This window comes from Anabrus simplex, chromosome 12 (assembly GCF_040414725.1).
Source record: "Anabrus simplex isolate iqAnaSimp1 chromosome 12, ASM4041472v1, whole genome shotgun sequence".
Taxonomy (NCBI): Eukaryota; Metazoa; Arthropoda; class Insecta; order Orthoptera; family Tettigoniidae; genus Anabrus; species Anabrus simplex.
The window spans coordinates 24,391,626-24,415,589 of record NC_090276.1 but is presented as its reverse complement, the minus strand read 5'-3'; the positions used below and the strand labels follow the sequence as shown (position 1 = coordinate 24,415,589).

At 37.7% G+C, this 23,964-nt stretch overlaps 1 protein-coding gene across 1 annotated transcript in view; it reads left to right on the top strand.

The window, feature by feature from the left end:
- LOC136884111 (fibrous sheath-interacting protein 1) overlaps positions 1–23,964 on the top strand; it is a 60,786-nt gene that overhangs the window by 5,599 nt on the left and 31,223 nt on the right. The window contains exons 2-3 of the mRNA XM_067156150.2: positions 7,990–8,158; positions 21,058–21,299. Coding sequence (XP_067012251.2) covers positions 7,990–8,158; positions 21,058–21,299 — 411 coding nt within the window. The remainder of the gene's footprint in view (positions 1–7,989; positions 8,159–21,057; positions 21,300–23,964) is intronic.

Below are 23,964 nucleotides of genomic sequence, written 5' to 3'. Positions count from 1 at the left end.
GACTATATTTATCTCTCTATTATAATTCTTTTTAGACATAGGTATGTTCATAGCTCTATTAATTATACTGTAAAATGTTGCCCTTTTTTATGTTGACCTGGATGATGGAGTCGTTTCTAATAATAGTATCTGTCTGAGTAGTTTTTCTAAAAATTTGAAAATCGAAATGACCAGAATTTCTAGTAATTGTTAAATCTAAATAATTTAAAGTCCCATCATTTTCAGATTCCATCGTAAAATACCCGAAGTATTATAAAATGCGACGTCGGCAAATTGTGGACAGCCTCTGCTGAATATCTAGTTCGTTTAAAATGGAGATGTTAGTTCTTCTGGTTGCCCATGGAATACAGAGCATTCGCTGCCAGCACCGCATTTCAAAGGCATCCATCTGATGTACAGTATATCTGTGTATGATTCAACACCATACAGAAAAATGCTGAACACCAGCATTTCATAAGTTGTTTCTCTGTATGTTTTGTTTACCTGTTTATCAGACCATATCTCCACAAGGCTGACCACTGCATGTTGGGCAGTTGCTATATACTGCTTTATCTCTGCCTAATAGCTACCCTACCTAGATATTTATGATTCAAGGTAGATGAATTGCTTAATAACTTCAATTTGTAGTGACAAATGTTGAAATTGGAGTGTATTAGCTCTGTCGACAATCATTAACTTTGTTTTGTTTTCTTCTCTTCATGTTTATCTCCAGTCCAAAATTACCACTTTCAGTAGTGATTAGCTGGAGCGTATCCTGAAGTTCAGCAGAATTCTTGGCCAGCAGAGTTATATGATCAGCATATCTTAAATTAGTTAACTTCTGATCTCATATAAACACGCCCCCTTCAAAGTTCTCCAAAGCTTGTCTTATTATAAATTTGCCATGTGCACTGGACAGGCTTGGTGACAGAATGCACCTTTTCAATAGTGAAAGGTTTTGATTTATTGTAAAAAATGTATTGGTATAATAAGAAACCTTGATTGTTGTAAATACCAGTAAACTGATCTATTTACTGTGAAAGAGTTGTTTTACAATTGTAATTACATTATATTTTTTGTTGATAACCTGCCATTTTTTGTTTTATATATACACTGAGTGGCCAAAAATCACGGGAAGGGGTATTCCAATAGAAAATGTGCATGTAAGACCCCTGAGCACTCTGTCACCAACACCAGTGTCATGAAGATGGCAACACGTCATGAGTTAACCAACTTTGAACGTGGGATGATCATCGGCGCTCGGAGCATGGGTCATAAAATTATGGAGATTACATGCGAGTTCAGGTTTCTGAGGTCAACAGTGTCGAGGGTGGATCTTCTATATCACAGAGAGAATGTTACCACCCATATAAACCGCTGTGCGGGAAGACCACAGGTGTTTAACAAACAGACATCACGTCGCCTCCGCAGAAGCGTACTGGGCACTCTATGGGCTACTGTGAGTTAGACCGCCCAGTTGAATGTTGGGAGTCAGGAACCCATTTCTACCAGGAATGTAAGGAGGCAACTGTACCCCATAGGCTTCACCAGTTGACGACCAACTTGTGTCCCTTTGCTGACACCTCGACACAGAGCTTGACGATGTGCATGGGCCTGCAAATGTTAGCAATGGACCATGGAACGGTGGCGGCATGTGGTATGGTCCGATGAATTCCGGTTCAAGTTGTATTGAGCTGATAGGCGTGTGAGAGTGTGGCATATGCCCCATGAAGCTATGGATCCTGCTTGTCAACAAGGTTGTAACCTATGCCGGTCACACAACACGTGATAAACAAGAATAATAATAGTAAACCTTAAAAATTAGTGAATATTAAACACCTTCAAATAAAATAAAACACACACAAGGTTCATCACAAGAACCTGCGTTTTTAAAAAATTATCAGGTTAACCAACATGACAACTATGGAAAGGAAGTGGATGTGGCGTGGAAACCCTATGAGGTCCATGTGAACGTATCTTGTTGTGTTAAAAGAGAGGTACACGATAATCACCTCAAACTCTAAATTTAATGAATTAACAAACAGAAGAAAAGTTACACAATGAAACAACAAAACAAACAAGTTAAACAGTAAATGAAAATTAAAGAAATGAATTTGTTAGGAAACACGAGGTTCATACCATTGACTTTTAAGAAAAATATAAAAACAGTTACAGACCATGGCAGTTTCAAATTACAGTGAGGTAAGTAAAATAGAAAGAACATTATATGGTTTACAAGTTCGCATTGTACATTTTGAGTTAAGAAAAAAAGATAAAACTCGATGCAGGGGTTAAGTTAGCCTGCCCCCATACCAAAAATACTTCTAGTATGGAGCAGAGGGTAAATTAGCATACATTAAGCGATACAGACCTACGAGAGGAAATTAAATTTATATGTTAATTACAAAGACTGAAACCAAGAAAAGGGAGTGCTAAATTTACATTTTAATTACAATATTCTTGAACAAACGAAAAGAGAATTGCCTCCAAAAATAGGATGTCAATGACTACTTTGAAAACAAAGTCATTTCAATAAATAAATTGGTGAATATGGACACCGAGGCCAAACTCCGGCGCACTAAGTAAAATTTACATAAAGTCCAAAAACAGAAATAGTGCTAACCCCAAAGGCTGGTATCCCCATGACAGGATAGACAACGATCGTGTCTGCTCCCTAGGCCGGTCAAAAATCAAAGACGTGGAAAACTTGCTTCGCGCTCACGAGGAGGCCAAAGCTGGAAACTGGTCCAATCACCAGGTAACCATTGGGGTAATCGCATTACTCCCGACATCCATATTCACCAATTAATAAACAGTTTTATTCTGATCAAGACAGTCTCTTCATTCTTGATGAGGTAAGTACGTTATAAGTTCGAGAACATTTCTTTATGCCATCTTGCATTGCTACCTACAATTGGTCTTGTGTTGTTGGTGCAGGGGGGTCATGGAGAGTACACCAGCATCGACAGCATCCCATAAATGCTCGACTGGAATAAGACTGGGGAATCTGTAGGGCCAACCCATGATCGTAACTTCACTGGAGTGCTCCTCCAACCACCTGCGTGCCACCACAGAGCGATGACATGGTGCATTGTCCTGTTGAAACATGGCCTCTCCATCAGGGTACTCTGTCCCTTCATCGCCATAAGACCTATCTGTGTCAGTGCGACGTAAAGTAAAAAAAAAATTAACACTTGCTGGATGCCCTTCTCTGTTGACTTCCATCACCAGCTTATGAATATGTCACTTGAACATTGAATCGATTTCCTCTGTTAAAAGTCAATACCTTTCACGTCTGATGCTGCAGAATGAAATAGATGTTATAGCAATACAGGAGACTCACACCAAAAATGATGCAGATCTTTACAGAAGAGGAAGAATTTATGGATATGTTCTGGTTGGGTCCATAAATGATGAACAGTATGGCATTGCAACATATGTCAGGTCCCATCTTACTGACTACAAAGTAACTTACCAGGATAGAATACATACATACATTATCATTAAAGACTGTTATGCCTTTCAGCGTTTGGATATTTTTCTTTGGGGTGTAGAAGTTGCCGGCACCACGGTTGCAAATATTTACAAACCACTGCAAGTTAGTTGGCCAAATCCACCTGTAAGATTCTTCAGTCATCCAGTTGTGTATGTTGGTGATTTCAAGTCATGTCTGGGGATACCAGAAAGAAGACCAAAATGGAGCTACTCTAAATGAATGGATGGACATGCACAATCTTCTGCTTATGTATAATGCTCAAGATCCTGGAACATTCCGATCTGGCAGATGGTTAAAGGATTATTCTCCTGATTTGTGCATCACATCTAGATCTGGAAATAATGAAATGACACAATGAAAAGCCATCAAGTCTTTCCCACACAGCCAGCATAGGCCAGTCATAATTCATTTTGGTACTGAAATTCCATTAGTCACCTCCGTACCTCAACCTCGATGGAATTTTCAACTTGCAAACTGGAAACTATTTCAGAAAGGTCTAGATAATACCATTCAATGGATTCCTCCATTACCATCCAATTATGAATGATTTGTGGGTGCAATTAAAGCAAATGCCAGGAAATGTATCCCATGTGGTTTTCGGAAGGAGTACATCCCCGGATGGTCCCAAGAATGCAATGAGTTATATGCCAGATATCAAGAATCTCACCACGACATGACAGCTCTGAATAAGAACAGAAGAGAAAAATGGCATAAAACAATGGCAGGACTCAACTTCACACATTCTAGTCGGAAAGCCTGGAACCTCATTAGAAAACTTGGTACAGATCCCAGGTTGTCAAGTACAGTCACACATGTGAATGCTAATGCTGTTGCATCCAGACTGATGAATTTTTTTTTTTTTCTATTTGTTTTACATCGCACCGACACAGACAGGTCTTATGGCGACATTGGCACAGGAAAGGCCTAGGAATGGGAAGGAAGCGGCCATGGCCTTAATTAAGGTACAGCCCCAGCATTTGCCTGGTGTGAAAATGGGAAACCACGGAAAACCATCTTCAGGGCTGCCGACAGTGGGATTCGAACCCACTCTCTCCCGGATGCGAATTCACAGCTGCGCGCCCCTAACCGCACGGCCAACTCACCCGGTGATGAATATTTCAAAAATAGACAAAGAACAGACACGAACTGTGAAGTATGAACTGTACATAAAGAGGTCCCATCTAAAACCACATCCAGTCTACTCACGTGACTTCTGCATTGAGGAACTTGATAAAGCCTTGAATATGCTAAAAGTAAACAAAGCCGCTGGCTTTGATGGCATATATCCAGAGTTTCTTAAAGCCATCGGACTGTAAACAAAGATGTGGCTTGTTGGATTTTTCAATGAAATTCTGAAAACTGGAAAATTACCGAAGCTTTTCAAACAGGCTAAGATAATTGCCATCTTGAAACCGGGAAAAGACGGAACTGATGCTTCTCATTATCGACCAATATCACTACTCAGCATGACCTATAAGCTACTAGAAAGGCTTATTCTAAATTGCATTCAAGAGGCCATTGATCAAATCATCCCGATCGAACAAGGTGGCTTTAGGAAACATCGCAGTTGCTGCAACCAGGTCTTAACATTGACAACTGTAGTAGAAGCTGGATTTCAACAAGGTCTCAAATCAGCTGCAGCTTTTGTGGATCTTACAGCAGCTTACGACACTGTATGGAGGGCTTGATGTCCAAATTTATTGAAATCATCCCATGTCAAAAGTTGGCACTTTTAATGAACAACATGCTTTCTGACAAGCACTTTAAGGTGTTCCTGAATAGGCAAGCTAGCAGGTGGAGGATACTAAACAATGACCGACCTCAGGGATCAGTTCTGGCCCCCATTTTGTTTAACCTGTGTATCCATGACATTCCTCACACAAATTCCATGAAAATCCAGTATGCAGACGACCTAGCATTAATTATCCAGAGTAATGATTTCATGAACTGTGAGAATGTTCTAACTAGTGATCTGGTGAAACTGAGTGATTACTTCCACAAATGGAGAGACTTCAACCTAACCCAAACAAGACTGAGGTTACTGCATTCCATTTAAATAATAAAGAAGCCCAAAGGAAGCTACATGTGACCTTTGACGGAATTGAAGTACCCCATAACTACAATCCAATATATCTTGGGATCACTCTGGATAGGTCCTTGGCATTCAAACAAAAGTGCATCAAGTTATCGAGGAAATTTGGCTCAAGAGTGAATCTACTCCGAAAGATTGCCGGAAGCAGCTGGGGTGCAGACGCTAATACTCTACATTCTGCTGCACTCGCTCTTGTGTATTCTGCTGGTGAATATTGTGCCCCTGTATGGGAAAAAAATGCTCATACCACTAAGATTGATGTGCAACTCAATGAGACCATGAGGGTTATCACTGGTACTATTAGATCTACTCCCATACAATGGCTACCAGTCCTAGCTAATATCGCTCCGCAAGATCTAAGGAGGAAAGCAGCTAAGGTAAGCTTGCTCAAGAAGATCACCTCTCATAAGAACTCTCCGTTGTATGATGCCCTGCAAGATCCACCAACAACACGTTTGAAATCACGCAAGCCACCCTGGGTTGATTTAGAAGGTATCAATTCTTTCAACATGACCTACAAGTGGCAACAACGTTGGAACGAACATCCACCCAACAATGCTCACCTGGTTGAAGATCCTACAAAGAAGGTAGAGGGATTCCAACTACCACGCCAAACCTGGTCGAAGCTGAAGCGCATTAGAATGGGTCAAGGGAGGTGTGGTCACACCTTAAAGAAATGGGGTTTCCGTACATCTGCTGCCTGTGACTGCAGAGTGGAGGATCAAACCATACAACACATGTTGAAGAGTGCCCACTTCGTGCATTTGACGGTGGTCTGAAGACTACACCAAGTGACACCATGTGCTCTGGAATGGTTGTCAAATTTGGATATTTCCATTTGATTATTTGTAAACTTTTGTGTACTTGTACAACCATACGATATATATATATATATACACATACCACTGTCTTGGTCTCGCTGATGTCGAGGTTAAATTCCTGGAACTGGGATTTCCATACGTTGAGTCTAGTCTGGTCTGTACTTCCTCTTCTGTTTTACCCCAAATCATGATATCATCAGCAAAGGCCACTGAATTCAGTTCACCTAACTTTTCCTTGACGTTCTTCATTATATTGTCCATAACAATGATGAAGAGTAGTGGGAACAGTCCACTTCCTTGTTGAACTCCACTCTTGGTCTCAAACCATGATGATCGACCTTCCCCAATTTGTACACAGCTAGTGCAGTCTTTGTACAACATCTGAATTTTCCTTACCAGTCCTTCAGACACATTTCTTTTCCTCAGGCACTCCCAGATCTTATCTCTTATAACACTATCATAGGCCTTTTCTATATCCAGGAATACAATGACCAGGTTCTTGCCTTTCTCCCAATACTTTTCCATCAGCATGCAGGTGCTAAAAATTAGATTCATTGTTGATCAGTTACTTCTGAATCCCTATTGCTCCTCCTCTAACTGTGGTTCAATGAAGGTTCTTAATCTCCTTTCAGTGATCTTCTCTAGAATTTTTAGCCCATGAGACAGCAGTATTATTCCTCTTTAGTTGGTGGGTTTCCGTCTGCTGCTTTTCTTAAACAGGGGAATTATAATGCCCTTGCTCCAATCTGCAGGTATTTTGTTGTCTGTCCATATGGTATTTAGTACTCTGTACAGCCATTAAATACCCTGGATGCCTGCTGCCTCTATCATGCCCGCATTCACTTCATCTGCACCTGAAGATTTTCCTTTAGGCATAGATTTTAAGGCTGTCTCAATTTCTGTCCAGGTTATGGGTGGTTCCTCATTGTAGGCTTGGATTTCCGGTTCTATATTTTGTTCTTGAACTGGTCTGTTCAGTAGGTGGTCGAAACGGTTCTTCAGGACTTCTCTCATGTCACTTTGTCCTAACCAGATTTCCATTTCCATCTTCAAGTGCCATTATGGTATTCATTGGCTTCCTTTTACCTCTGATAACACTATACAGTAGTTTCTTATTGCCTCTGCTGCCTTTCTCGTAATGTTACAGTTTGGAAAAAAATCAATTTTTCGTATGCATAAATATGGACTTATACCTTACGGAAGTAAAATGCAACAGTTTTATGGGGTGATTATCATAAAAAGTGGACTAGATTAATAATTATGAAGTATAAAGTTGGTGGTACAGAATGCTTCATAATAACTATTATGATATTGTTGAGTGTATTTTGAGGGATACTTAACCCTTTCAGTACTTCTGTCTTGGTTTTGTGGATAAGAATTATGACAACCCTACATGTACAAATGACTCTGAATGTCTTTCGGTCTCATTTAAAACTCTTCTTAAAATCTCTGAAATAAATTTCTGTTTGTGTACCAATTGGAAACATGTTTTGTTCATTATATTCATTTGCTCTGAAACTAAAGAAGTGATAATGCAGTAGTATTGATCAAACTTGCTGTAACTGGTACTGAGTGTTGCTATGCTCATATTGATTGTTTAGGAGGCTCGGGAGGAGACATTGAAACTACAGCTGGAGATCAGAAGGGAACTAGAGAAAATATACAGTTCTGAGAATGAAAATGTGAATGTTAATTCAAGCTTGTTTAAAAACACAGCTGCTTTCTATCAATTGTGTCCTCTTGTCAGAAAAAAAGTCAAGGAAGAAGGAGGTAAATTTTATTATCTTACAATATTACATTGCTTCTTGCCAACTTTTTAAATTGGTTTGGTATTATTTCATTAATTATGGGTACTTGGTTAATAATTATAGAAATTCACATCTATGCACATTAAATACACTTACAAATGGTAGTAATCACTGCTTAATTTCGAGGCTATAGCCATTATGATTATCAGATCTGTACAATGATGTCTGTGATTTTAGTATAGAATGACAAGCTATTTTACCTGTCATTGACTGGTTTGGTTTGGATTCCCTGTTGTTTTCCTACTCTGTTCTTAAATAATTGCAAAGAATGTGGAAACTTATTAAACATCTCCCTTGGTAAATTATTCCAATCCTATAAACAAATATGTGGCCGTTGTTGAACAGCAATGAGCAGAAATCAGTGAAGCAACAGAAGTCCTTGTGATATAAATTTTGTCTTGTTATCATGTTGGGTAAACAAAAACATTTAAAGAATTGAAGTGTTTATGCAAAGTAAATTATTGTATGAAGCTTTCTTATTTAAAAGAATTATTATTCCATATTTAGGCCTATGAAGAAATGGACTATGAAGAAGATTTATGGTATTTACATTTCCTGATTTAAATTGTATTTTTCGGTAAATTATAGAAAGGGATTTGGAATTTTTATTCATGACTTGTGAGGCAGGGTGTGCCACGTGTAAGTGGCCCTTTCCTGTCGTTTTGTAATATCCGTGAAGATGCAATTTCAGCAGAAAGGATCATTTCAGAAGATAATCATCATTGGCCAAAAGTACAAGTGTTTTTACTGGCCGGTATTTGCGAATTTTTAATTGGTGAATGTGGCAAACTGGAGTGTTGTTATTGGTCATTTCTAATCACTCTATTTCCTGTTTGTGGCTCCTCGCGTGTGTAAGTCACCTTGTCTGCATCTTTGAATTTGGAGCACTAGAGCGGACGGACGCATTTTGCTCACCATGGGTCTTCTGCCGCCTAAAGTAAGCGCAATTTTGCCTTATGCTATTTAAATGCATTCTTATGTTTCGGAAAATTCCCACTTAATGTAAATTCAGTAATTATGTAGAAGTTCATCTCGTGTGCCGGAGTTTCCCCTAGTTTTCCACATTTTCCAAAATAGAGCATTTATATAACTTAGCATTTATGCTAGTCCGCAATGTTGTTTTATGAGGCAGACCTTCTTTTCTAACTCTAGTTGTAATTGTAGTAACTGTAACACCTTCTTGAATTGTGTAATCAATTTTGTTTCATTCGAGGTTGCCTCCTTTCATTCTGTAAATTCTGGATCTGGATCAATACCTACATCGAATGCAAGTCGTTACGAAAATCTATTGAATACTGAGGAGCTGAGCACTATCATACAGCTACGATTTAATATCATTGTGATGGAACTCATCAAGTATAACAAGAGGTTCTAATAATCTCATACGCTCAATTTTATTTTATAAGAAGACGTAGTTTACCTTGTGGTTCGATAATACTCTGTGAAGACACTACTGTCTATGGTTCTCTCATGGAAAACAACCAACCGCATATATATCAAATGATGATAAGTTATCTCTAAACATTCATTCATCATTATACACAGCATCACAGAAAATAGAATACATGTGCTTAGGGCCATAATGACGCAAAGATTCGTCCCCAAATAGCACATAAAATTATCATAATCCAATACAACATCTCTCCACATGGCACAATCTGAGAGGAAAGTATCAACATAATTCGCAACATCCGTCCAAAATATGACGGGTAAAATTACATAAATGACTTGAACCACAAATAAATGTAATAATCGAACAATGTCTTCCTTTAACATAGAAGTCAGATTCAAAAGAAATCTGTCCATATCCCGACCATAGCATTCGCACGTCAGATGAGCTTAATCCCTTATGAAAATATAGCAAACCCTCTTGGGAAAAATATAGGAGAAATAAACTCCGAAGTACAAAATATTACCTGTACACATTCCTCAATATCATAGTAACTGAATGGGAAAATAATATTTACTAACGGTTAGCCGATGGCTGATATTTAACTCAGATACTCATCTGATGACATGACTATTTCAAACCTGTACAGTCGATGATCTTGAGATTCAGTCATCACGCACATTAAAAATCATATAATGGAAGAAAATACAGACTCAGAATCGTATAACACAAGAAAATGCCATGGAAAAGTTGTTAAAATCTAACTAAACTACTGTTCAACCAATAATCCCTTCAAGAAAAAAGTTAACTACTTATTACAGCTACATAGAACAGTAAAAATGAATTGTCGACTTAACATTGATGTCTTGATAACCCTGGTTTTTTTTCTAGTCTGAACTCATGGCATTAGGACGCTGTCGGCATCGGTCCTCCTTCTTAATGCTGCATGATGAGATGGGTGATATCCTCGGGGCAAATAGATTTCCTAACGCTGGTCTTCATCACCTCATCCAGTTATGAACTGGTACCGCTTGATGTTCACTGTTCACTGAATTGATTTACAACTCTTAGCTTCACCATCAACACATAATGATACACACTTTCTTCATGAACGCTATTGACGTCTGCTGTGAATCTAGATAAATTTTCATACGACTGAGAAGCAAAACTGCTCTCCTCGTGGTGCCGAGTAACAGCTGTCCAGGTCTACAAGAATCCAACAGCAAATAAGCAAATGAGTTGGCATGTAGCAAGTGAGAGAGAGTCCATCGCCGCCTGCGCCGAATATTCTTAGTTCTACCCTCCAGCATAACTCATGGTTCAATTGATGTTCTAAATTCCTCAGTGTTGTAAATCACATGGCACATGTTTTCTAATTAATTAATTGCTTAATTAATTTTGTAATTAATTTTATTTCATAACATCATTGTTTATATTTCCTAAAATATGTTATCAGATTTTTCATACACACTCGGAGAATGTTTGTTACAGCGATGAATCTAAAGTTTTGATATTATGAGAAGTTTTAAATATTTATTTCTTGTGAATTTCTCATGGTGATAACGTTGGTCTACACCCTTCAACAGGTTATATAAAAAGAAAAAGAAAGTTACCCCTTTGCCGACAGATTTCGCCGGTGAACACTCGGCGTGGAACATGTGGCGTGTAGTCCCGTCACATAAAATTCACTTTCAATCACAATAGACCTAAAATGTCACAATATATACGGTATATTATTGTGCGTGACTATTTATATATAATACATTTTAGGACTATTTTCAATCATATAATGATCATCTAAGGCCACTTATAACTAAAAATTGGCAAGCACTAGACTCTGTATGTATACATAAAATAATGACAAAACTCACAATTTAAATTTGGGTGATGTGCTTATGAGCTGTGATATGAAGTTTGATGTCTCTTAAAACAAGTAAAATTTTGCATCTGGTGACGTAACAACAGGTATAAATTCTTGAAATTAAATTTACTTCTAATGACATTCATATTGGATAAAATAATATTTTAATGAATGTAAAATTCATCTCATTTGATTGAGTCTGTGGAAAATACATCTATGAGAATTTCAGCATTCACTTGAGTGTTATCAGTTGAAAACCACAAATTGGGTAATAAGATGATGCTGAGGAGAAATAGCCAGTTTTTTCTTGAGAGAGCTTCAATAGAGTTGATTGCCTGTGTTTAATTTGTAAACTTCTATCGTTTTCCAGAAATTTGAAAACAAGGTGTGGTTAATTGACATTTGTAGAACCTCATAAACAGTGTATAAATTTGTGAACCAATGTTGGACGAAAATGTATGAGTAATATGTTTTGCAGGACTTACTTCCGGGTAGCACCATCACTGCTGATTGTACACAGACTAAAGCTCAACTGACCACTGACAAGAGTGTGTGAGAAGGAAAGGGAAGTGTGCTGCAACTATTGTTTGATAATGCAGTGAAGAACGTTATAATTTGCAGTATTGTATTCTGAGTGGTGCAGCACGTATTTGTGCATGTAATTGATAAGTGAGGCAAAATGGAAGACCTCCCTGAGCTAGTGTATTGAGGACTATCAGTGTGTTATGTGTATTAAGAGCAGCAGTGGACAAAAACCAATTCTCATTGAACGGGATTGCCAAAAATTGAAGGCACAAGGAATCATAGAGCTAATGCAATGCAAGTGATGGTAGAGCTCAATCAGCATATCAAACAACCTGTGTTTGCAATCACATAATCACAAATATAAAGACAGGAACTTTCCACCTAATCAATACATTTATTTCTTATAAGGTACTTAAAATATTTTTACATAACAGTACCAGTTTTGACCCTATTTATGGGTCATCTTCAGCTGCTGAAGAACCGTTGTCTTAATAAAAACAACATATAATATAAAAACATTACTTATCTTAATTATGAATGACTAATGCTAAATTACAATGATGTGTTGTGGTAATAAAATATGCTTGAAAGAGTAGTTTTGAAAGTCTAAAATGTTTACCAGTTCGTTATGACACTGATCTTGATGTTCACTCATATTTTAAGTACCTTATAAGAAATAAATGTATTGATTAGGTGGAAAATTTCTATCTTTATATTTGCGATTATTAGAATCCCCAATACAGATAATGAAGTTAATAGATTATAATAATTTGCAATCACAGTTGGAGCTACACAAACATACATCCAGAGCCAGGTAGCAAGTTCCAAACCTCTGATCACAATCAAGAATGCATCAGCATGACACAAATGGTGCCGAAACCAATCATCAAGGACCAACGAGGGTTGGAAGGGAGTAATATGGTCCAGTAAGTCATTTATCTCGTTTCCAACCCAAAGAAGCTTTTGCGTAAGACTGCGTACTTTCATACTGTTAAACATGAAGGTGGCTCTGTGATGCTGTGGATCGCAATTTCATGGTATTCCATTGGTCCTATTCTTACTCTTGAAGGATGAATTGTGGCCAAGGATTACGTGGACGTTTCAGGCAACCAAGTGCATCCTATCATCGGCGGCGGCTACTTTAACTCGTTTCCGAGTAATTAACTTCTTCCAATAATTCACTTCTGTCTGTGGATGTACTTCTGATGGTTGAACAGTCCAATTCTAGTATGGAATAAGCGTCCACACATATTGCACAGAATTGTTGGAGGAGGGCGTGGTTGTGCTGCGTGGAGTTTCCGTGCGTAGTCCTTGTGGTGCCTCATAGAGTCTCCACAAGGTCTGGTGCCAGAACAAAGTTCACCATACAGGATTTGGGTTGGAAATCTGGTATCGTTCATCTGACGGACAAGATCAATCCACCTACATTGATGATGAATGATGGATGATTCTATGCTCTTGGCATGCGCTTTCTCAAGAACAGAATGTCAGTGACATATCTTCCCTTTTGATCCTTCGGATGGATCGAAGTTTTTGTTGGTGGAAGCATTCAAGCTTTTTCAAGTCACTTCGGTAAAGGGTCCAAGTTTCACAACCGTATAGCAATGTTGTGATGACAACAAAGTGGTACACCATGAGTTTCGTCTTCATGGTCTTTATTCATGAACACCTGGTGTGATAGTCGTCCAAATGCTGTATGGGCAGCACCAGTTCTCTTCTCCACATCTTGCTCACAGTTACAGCTGACGCAAGTGCGATAACAGGTATAACTTGAAAACAATATTCTCTCACCCACGGGTAACCAATGCAGATATCGAGCTTGAATTATTATGCTTATTATTATTATTTTACGATTGTGATTATTATTATTATTTTACAATCAAATTATTATGATTTTACAAATTATTGAATTATTATTATTATTTTATGAGTATGGTTACTTATTATTATTATTATTATTACTTGTATGTATAGCTATGAAGTGTACATACATTTAGTATTAGTACTTCATGACATAACCTCACGCACAATACGATCATTCAACTACGTAAACAATAGTAATTCTGCAGAATTGTTTACGTAGTCGAATGATCGTATTGTGTGTGATGTTATGTCATGAAGGTATTTGTATTATTATTATTATGATAAGACTGTGTTGTTTGTGAGGTTATGTCATGAACCGTGCTATACATAAATATTAATATGAGTTCATTTAATGTAAATACCTGTAAATTAATATTATGTAATTTATTATTACCTGTATATATAAATTGTAATCTATAATTGTGAAACACAATGTAACTTCCAGAATGGTATAGACACTAGAAAAATTGAGAATATTCTGTACATTTTAATCTATGTATTGGACAGTCTAGAATATTCACAAAGGTAACTATTTTTGTAACGTAACTTTCTAGACGCTTGGCCAGGCACCTATATAAAGAGGTGATCTTGACAGTGAAGTTAGTTACTGTTAGTTGTGGTTTGGAAGTTATTGGAAGAGTTATCAAAGCACGTGGCTGACATTGGACATTGGTAGGTGTGCTAGGTACCAACTGATGAGCCCAGCCTAGCACACGAGGGCGAAACGCTGGCAACCGGGAATGAGTTAGCTGGAAAATTTATAATGTCCAATAACGGACCATTTATATTGGTATTATAAATTTACTCATTCGGAACAAATATTTCAGATTCCCTATGGGAATCAACATCTATATCATCTGATGGCCAAGCAGGCATCAATTTTTTATAATGAGACGAAGTGTCTCATAGTGCATTGGCACTGCCCGTGGCTACAATTAGCCTACACAGTGGCCTCCACGGTATGCACTAGCCAGCGTCTTGGTAGGTGTGCTAGGTACCAACTGATGAGCCCAGCCTAGCACACGAGGGCGAAACGCTGGCAACCGGGAATGAGTTAGCTGGAAAATTTATAATGTCCAATAACGGACCATTTATATTGGTATTATAAATTTACTCATTCGGAACAAATATTTCAGATTCCCTATGGGAATCAACATCTATATCATGTGGCCTTTATAGGTATGAGGAAAGTTCGGCCGTTCTAGTGTTAAACATGTGTATCGAACAGGTGGACTGAATGCTGGTGATGAGGTTTCACCTCTAGACACTGCCTCACCTCCCGCTGTCCTCACTTATGCTCCGACATCAACATTAGTATTCTACTAATTGTGAATATTTATGTCAGCTCCTGACAACCCTTCGGCAATTACTAGCATTCTGTTAGTACGAACTTTCATTACAAGTTACACTAGTAATTCTACAAGGCAGATAGTTTTCAACTATCTTAAACTCTCTCTTATTTGACAGACCATCTCCTCAAGATAGATTTGTGTGTATATAGAACTCTCATGTATATAAAGTGTATATTTCAACAGACCCTCAGTCTACTGTTAATATCATCATTAATTGCGTACAAGTTCATCCAGCTTCAAGAAAAGTTCAGTTATATTTATGTACATATTGTGTAAAAACTTATTGAGGCAATAAATTTATGTTGTGTTTCTGTATACCGATTCCTTGTATACAACAGATTCCTTTTTGTGTTCTTAGATTACTATCACTGCTATCTCTTTCTTCTTCATCAAATTTATGAACCAGTCAGGAATTTTGTATATTTGTTAAATTAGCTAATCAAAATTGAGGGTGTGTACAGGGCTTCGGCCCAGAGAGTTCTGGAATCTTCCTCCCCGCTATAAAAGCTGGGATCATTTGGGCCATGTTGTCTTTTCCATCGCTCCAGTCAAGAGGTTTAGAGTGTGTTCGTAGCGGAGGCAGGGGGGCAAGCCTAACGCGTCATCAGAAGGCCCAACAGCTCAAGGTAATGGCAGACATCTTTTAATCATGTGATAGTCTCAGAAAGCTGACTTGAGGGGAAGGTTTCAAAATTCTTTCTTAATGTAAATCTATCATCTTTTCAATGTAAAGTTTTAAGCAAGTCTAAGGACATTATTCGAACTTAGGGAATAAAGAGTGTTAATCCTCTTTTAATTCCCATTCAACTTGATATTGGGGTGACTATGATTTCATAAAATTTAAACTTTATCTCTTCTTTTTGGAACTTAACTTTTCTCCATCTAGTCACCTCTGTAGTATAGGCTTAGCCTCTGCAACTTTGGGCCCTAAGTCCACACAGAGTTTTAAGTGTTTCAGAGTGTATTTTCAAAGTAGTGCAAGTGTTCGCCTCCTAGCATTTTTATTTATGGCCAATACGTTAAACCTCTCTGGCCAGTTAATCTGCTATGGTAAAGGAGTAAACCATACAGCCAGTGTCTCCACGCCGAGTGTTGGGCGGCGGTAAATAGCCTGACCCAATATAAGGACCAACAGCTAAGGGTGGAGGAGTCCTTATAGAAGGGAAATGGGCTCAGTGGAGGAAATGCCACTGAAACCCCATTTCAGCTGTAGCGTCTGTACTCCAGAGGAGCGGCCTACAAGTTTCGGCTGGCAGTAGCTCTAAAATGCCTTTGGGAGTGGCAAACCCATGGTAATAAAAGCCTATATGATGACAAGTGTACTGAAATGCTAGGGCGTTCCCCACAAGCAACGTGCAATTCTTGTGATGCTGAGAGAAATGTGAGAAATGGGCGACCAGCAACCAAATACATCAAGACAGTGACCATCAATGTGGTGACACTAACAGGGAAAGTGGAAGAAATTGTAGATTTTATGGTTGACAAAGATATAGCATTGCTGGGAATCAGTGAGACCAAATAGAAAGGAAAAGGTGAGAGGAAACTAGAGAAAGGATACACCTTATACTATAGTGGAGGAAGAGAAGCCAAAAATGGTGTAGGTCTCATAATTAGAAAGGACCTAAAGGAATACCTAGAATTGGTGGAAAGAATAAATGACACGTTGATTAAGGTCAGATTGAGACTTGAAACTGGTGTTATAGATATAATTCAAGGGTATGCTCCACAAACAGGAAATACAAGTACAGATCTAGAGAAATACATTGAATATCTGGAAGGCCATATACAGGACAAACAAGTTGTGATCATGGGAGACATGAATGCCCAAGTAGGTCAGGAAAGAAAAGAAGATGAAGAGATATGGAAAGAGAAACAAGGCTGGAGATATTTTGGTAGACTTTTGTAGAAGAAATGAGCTGTTTATTGGTAACACATGGTTTTGAAAGAAAAAACAGTTAGAAGATAACAAGATATAGTTGGGCTAATAAAATAAAAACTCTGATAGATCACATTTTGGTCGAGAAATGTAACAGGAAAATGTTGGTAGACGTAACAGCCCTCCCGAGTGAATCTTTCGAAGGAGATCACAGAGTTGTGATAGCTAAGATAAAGATGGGAAAGATACAAAAGATGACTGAGATTAGGCAGAGAAAGCTAAGGGTGTGGATATTGCAGGAGAAATAAATAAATGAAGAGTTTCAGACACACATTAATACAAGTATACCTAAGGAAGCCATCGGAAGGGTTGAAGAAGAATGGGCATACTTTAAAACAGTCATGGTTGAGTCTGCAGGAGAGACCTGTGGAAGAGTATCAGGAAGGAAGAAAGATCAAAAAATGCCCTGGTGGAATGATAGGGTAAAAGATATAGTTAAAAGGAAGAAACAAGCTTGGAAAAGATAGCTGAGAGACAGAACAACAGAATGCAAAACAGAACACAGGGACTGCAAGAAGGAGTGCTCCAAGGTGGTTCAAGAAGAGAAAAAGAACTGCTGGCAAAAATTCACTGAATCTCTGCAAGAAGATACAACCAGAAACAAAAAGATCTTATTCCAGTGGGTAAAAAAGAAGAAAGACTCAGGTGAAGGTGCTTACTTCATTAAAAATGAACAGGAGGAAGTGATGACAGAGAAGCAGGATATATTGCAGAGGTGGGGAAAATACTTTGAACAGCTTTACAGCGTGCATAATACCTCGGTACAAGGAGAAATCAAAGAACCAGTTTTAGTGCAGATGGAAGATAAGGAAACTGAGGTGTCTATGGCAGAGATTGAGTGGGCCACTAAAAGAATGAAACGAGGCAAGGCAGCTGGAATTGACGAGGTCACCATAGAAATGATAATAGCAGCAGGAATAGTTGGTGTGCAGTGGTCGTATAGACTCGTCAGAGTAATATGGAGAGAAAAGACTGTTCCAAAAGAGTGGACAAAAGGGGTCATTATACCAATTTTCAAGAAAGGAGACAGGAAGCAATGTGAAAATTACAGGGGAGTGACACTGATACCTCATACAGCTAAGATCCTTGAAAGAATCTTGGATAGATGAATCAGAGACAGAGTAGAGGGAAAATTGGCAGAACACCAGTATGGATTCAGAAGAGACAGGTCCACATTTGATCCAATATTTACATTGCGTCAAATGGTGGAAAGGTATTGGGAATGTGGAAAGGACATGGTAGTAATGTTTCTAGATAATGAAAAGGCATATGGCAGTATCCTAAGGAATTTGGCATGGAAAACATTGACAGAGGCACAGATTGGGAATGAAACAATGCAGATGGTAATAGCATTGTATCAAAATTGTGAAAGCTGTGTTAGAACCAAGGTGGTTCAAACTGATTGGTTTAGATTTGAGACAGGCTTAAGACAGGGAAGTGTATTGTCTCCCTTACTCCTCATTATCATCATAGATATAATTCTACACAATATCAAGGGGAAGATGATGGGCGAGCAAGTAAAGTCTATGCTCTTTGCTGATGATACTGTAGTTTGGGGAGATAATGAAGAGGAAGTACAGACACAAGTTGATTTATGGAATGAGGAGATAAGAAATTTTGGAATGAAGATTAGTACTGTGAAAAGTAAGACTTTGATCATGACAAGAGTGGAGTGGTAAAAGTAGGAAATGAGCCTCTTGAAGCAGTGAAAAATTTTAAATATTTGGGCAGCATGTATCACAAAATGGAAATGTGGATGGAGAAATTGATTTAAGAATACAGTAGTCTGCAAATTTCTACCAGTGTGTGAGAGACATTGTATGGAACAAAGATGTGCCAATGAAGTACAACAAGGTTTTATACTCATCCTATGAAATGGATATGGCGTATGGCTTTTAGTACTGGGAGTGTCCGAGGACAAGTTCGGCTCGCCAGGTGCAGGTCTTTTGATTTGACTACCGTAGGCGACTTGCGCATCATGATGAGGATGAAATGATGAAGACGACACATACAGCCCCCATGCCAGCAAAATTAACCTATGATGGTTAAAATTCCCGACCCTGCTGGTAATCGAACGTGAGACCCCTGTGACCAAAGGGCAGCACGCTAACCATTTAGCCATGGAGCCGGACACTCATCCTATTATAAACCTATACTGACCTATGCATCAGCAGACTGGACATTAACTAAGCGGAACCAAAGTAAGATACAAGCAGCTGAAATGAGGTTCTTGAGGAGCATACAGGGAAAGACAAGACGAGATAGAATACAAAATGAGGAAATAAGGAGAAGCGTGGGTGTGTGTAAACTTCAAAAAGAGATTGATATAGCAAAGCTAAAATGGTTTGGACATATGATGAGAATGCCAAGAGAGAGAATACCAAAGAGAACATTCATGGATACAGAGACTGGAAAGAGGCCAAGGGTACAGCCTAGAATGAGATGGAGGAGCTCTTTTGTGGACTGTATTGCAAATAGGGGAGTCAATAGCAATAAAGTACTAGAAGAGGAATGGTGGAAAGAGCGAGGAAGGTGGAGGGCTTTGGTACACTACCCTACCCAGAGAGAATCTGGAAAAGGGAATAGATGAAGAAGAAGAAGAAGACCTTAAACCTTCTCTTTTTTCACTAAGGCCTGTAGAATAGGCACCTCTTGCCTAACTACTCCAATTTAAGAGTAAATCAGACTACAATAGAGTAAATTAATATATTATTTTGGGTCCACCTTTTCAATACAAAATGTAAATAGTTTAAATTACATAGGGACTAGTTTCGACTTTTTTATGGATCTCTATTTTTTAACATAATATAGCGCTTCTCTGGACTCCTAAGCCTCCACGCGCAACAATTACCTAGTTCCAAAAAACTGAAGAGCCTTTCCAACATCCATGTGTTTTGACGTCTATGAATACCTTAAAAAACGATGTAACTTCTTCGAATATACAACAGCAAACTCAAGAAGCCAGCATTCAACTGATAATTCTTCTTTATAACATCTTTTAGTGCACACTGGACTTTTAATGCTATACGCGCACTGAACTTTATTCATAAATAAACAACATAACTTCCGCTCAGTGCTTCGTCAATTGGAAGAGTTATTATTTTTAATATATTGCTGCTCAATATCCCACATGGTATGTACTTTTAAAAAGACTGTACTTGTGTTTACATTGTTTATTTTTTCTTCGATATTTACGCTTTAATTTACTTCAGGCTGATGATGACCTATTACTAGGTCGAAACTAGTCCCTATGTAATTTAAACTATTTACATTTTGTATTGAAAAGGTGGACCCAAAATAATATATTAATTTACTCTATTGTAATCACAGTTCAATACGGATCTATCATTATGAAACTTATTTCTTTTAATTAAATCAGACTGCCGAGCAGGTGAGACAGTGAAAACTGTTTGAATTGATCTAGTGTTAAAATTTAGATTGTGCCTTGGAGAGGCTTGATTGTAATAAGTTTGGAGAGTAGTCTCCTAGAGAACTGAATGGAGCAGTGGTGCTCCTTTGAACATTTATAACTTTGGAGCTTGAAGCTCACTCTGTAAATTATTGTATACCTGAAGTCAAATCATTACTGTTACAAGAGCTGACGAGCTCACCTTGTCTATCCAATTGTTATTTGGTGTTGTTCATCAAGCCTCAAAAAAAAAAAAAAAAAAAAAAAAAAAAAAAAAAAAAAAAAAAAAAAAAAAAAAAAGGAAAGGGAAAGGGAAAGAAATAAAATTTCAAATTTTTATGGTTTTAAATTAAGCTTTGATCTTTTCTCTGTTCACTCATTCATGCCCACAACTTCTTACATCTCTGTGCTCCACAGTATCCCCATAACAGTTTTGATAATCATCTGTATTTCTGATGGGTTCTCATGCTTTGTGAATAATTTCCCTGATATATATATATATATTTTTTTTTTTTTCAATTTCAGGTGAAACTGGAGAGAATAAATTCCCAAGCGTACTGCGCGAGAATGTTCAGATAAATCTTGATGCTAACAATAATGAAGCTGAACAAGCTGACGAGGAAAAATGGCATGAAAAGAAAGATACTGTTCCTGACATACATTCGACAGATGAAGATGCAGCTAGTGCTAATGAAGAAGAAGATAATAAAAAGGGTGTCAAGAGAGTCAAGAAGAAACTGCCCCATTTTATTTTAAGAAATATAAAGGTAAGCTAAAAACCATTTTATGGATGTACTAAGAATAAAAAATAATTAATAATAATAATTATTGCAATAGAACCAGCTTTTGGGTGGTTAGGCCGTGTGCATAATGCAGAGTTTCGTCCAGACGTGCCATTTGGACTCATCAGCTGGAATGGCACGCCCCTCCAGGACTCTGCATAGCAGAGGCAGACCAAACTGTGTGGCCCCGCCGAGTTAGCAAATCAAGTTTGCTAACCTGCTAAAGGAGAAAAGATTTCTCCGTTCAAAAAAATGCTCCCCCATTGGAGATACAACATCAAAAAAAGGCTTTCACGGCCGCAGATCTTATAATCACAGCAATAGAACCAGCTTTTGGGTGGTTAGGCCGTGTGCATAATGCAGAGTTTCGTGCAGAGTCCTGGAGGGGCGTGCCATTCCAGCTGATGAGTCCAAATGGCACGTCTGGACGAAACTCTGCATTATGCACACGGCCTAACCACCCAAAAGCTGGTTCTATTGCTGTGATTATAAGATCTGCGGCCGTGAAAGCCTTTTTTGAATAATAATTATTATTTTCCCCATTGATCTCAAAGAGAAAATATGTACCATACATAATTTATGTTTGAACACTTCACCCAGGTAATGTATACAGAAAAGCAAGCTCTAGTTTAATTTTTTTTTTTGTTAGGGGCTTTATGTCGCACCGACACAGATAGGTCTTATGGCGACGATGGGATAGGAAAGGCCTTGGAGTTGGAAGGAAGCGGCCGTGGCCTTAATTAAGGTACAGCCCCAGCATTTGCCTGGTGTGAAAATGGGAAACCATGGAAAACCATCTTCAGGGCTGCCGATAGTGGGATTCGAACCTACTATCTCCCGGATGCAAGCTCACAGCCGCGCGCAGTTTAAATTTTTTAAAATCTCACTTGGTGTCATTTTGTTTGTCCTATTACCATATATGTTTCTTTTCATGTTACTATCATGCTATACTTGACTTGATTTATCACTTAATTTGTTTTGTTCCTTTCCATTACTTAACTATAAATTGTGTTTATTTATATGATTAAACCTTCTGTAAACAGATGCACACTGACAACCTAGTAAAATGTAGATTATATTCATCAATTCAACTGCTCTCTGTTTACGTACCCTATATGTACATGTACGAGGGCGAAACAGAGTAAGTTACACTAGTTCGCCGCAACGGCACACTGTGTTCACAACTAAGTATTTATTTATTTTCCACCTAGTCGATACAATGATTGCTTAAGACAACTTAATGGTTAAAAGTGGTACATGTTTCGTATATTATCAACATCTTCAGCCACATAACACTGTTTAGATAAATATGAACCCTAGACTCCCGACTGCGAGAGCACTGCCGAAATTACATAAACAGGGAGAACCGATTAGACCTATCATAAATTTCAAAATAACCCCATGTATAAAACTTCTAGATTTATACATAATTTCTTATCAAGTAAATACGTATTTCATTGTAAAACACCTATCAAAAACTCAGTGGATTTTTGCAATCTAACTAAAGATTTTAAACTTGAATCATCTCACACGACATGTTCATTTGACATAACCAACATGTATACAAACATTCCAATAGAAGACACTATCAGAATCATTAAGAAGAATTTAATGAAGAACAAATTAGTAAGCATACCAGAAATTGAAGATTTTATTAATGTTTTAAAATTTGTGTTAAATCAAAATTATTTTACGTTTAATAATAAAATTTACCGACAAAAAGGACTCTCAATGGGAGCCCCAGCATCAGGAATATTGGCTAATATATACACACGAAGATTATTAATCAAATAGAGGGTTTGGATTTTTGGACACGATATGTGGACGATGTATAGATAACAGACTCACCAATAGCAAAAAAGTTTTAAATATATTGAATAATTTGGATTCCAATATATAATTCACTTTAGAAGAAGAAGTAGAAAGATCACTGAATTTTCTGGACATAGTTACAACGAGAAAAGAAAAAGGATTTTCGTTCAAAATACACAGAAAATCCACTTTCACGCCGACCACTGTCAAGAACAACTCGTTACACCCTGAGGCAAAAAGATCAGCATATTATAGTTATGTTAACAGAGCGTTTAGTATTCCTTTATCCAAATCTGAAAGGAATAAAGAACTGTTATTTATCCGACAACAAGCCCTCTTGATTGGTTTCAACAATAACATGATTGATAAAATAATTAATAAATTTTTGGAGAAGCAACAATATAAATTAGCAATTGAACCTAGTAAAACTGAGAAATACATCAAGTTCACATATAATAATCCAAACATACATGTAATAACAAATTTATTTAAGAGAAAAAATGTCAAAATCGCATTTTCCACCAATAAGAACATGAAACATAGTATTTTCAACCATGATTCAATAAATCTCTCGGAAAAAGAAAAATTTTTTGATTCGGGAATATATAAACTTACATGCTTTGAGTGTAAGAATACATACATAGGACAATCTGGCCGCAATTTTCAAGTAAGATATTTAGAACATGTGAACGCTGAAAAGCATAGAAGATTCTCAGCTATGGGATCACACATGACTGCCACAGGTCATAAATTTACCAGCATAGAACAAGACCTGACCATCATAAAAAAATTAAAAAAGGGCAGCTTAATGAACACATATGAAGATCTATACATTCAT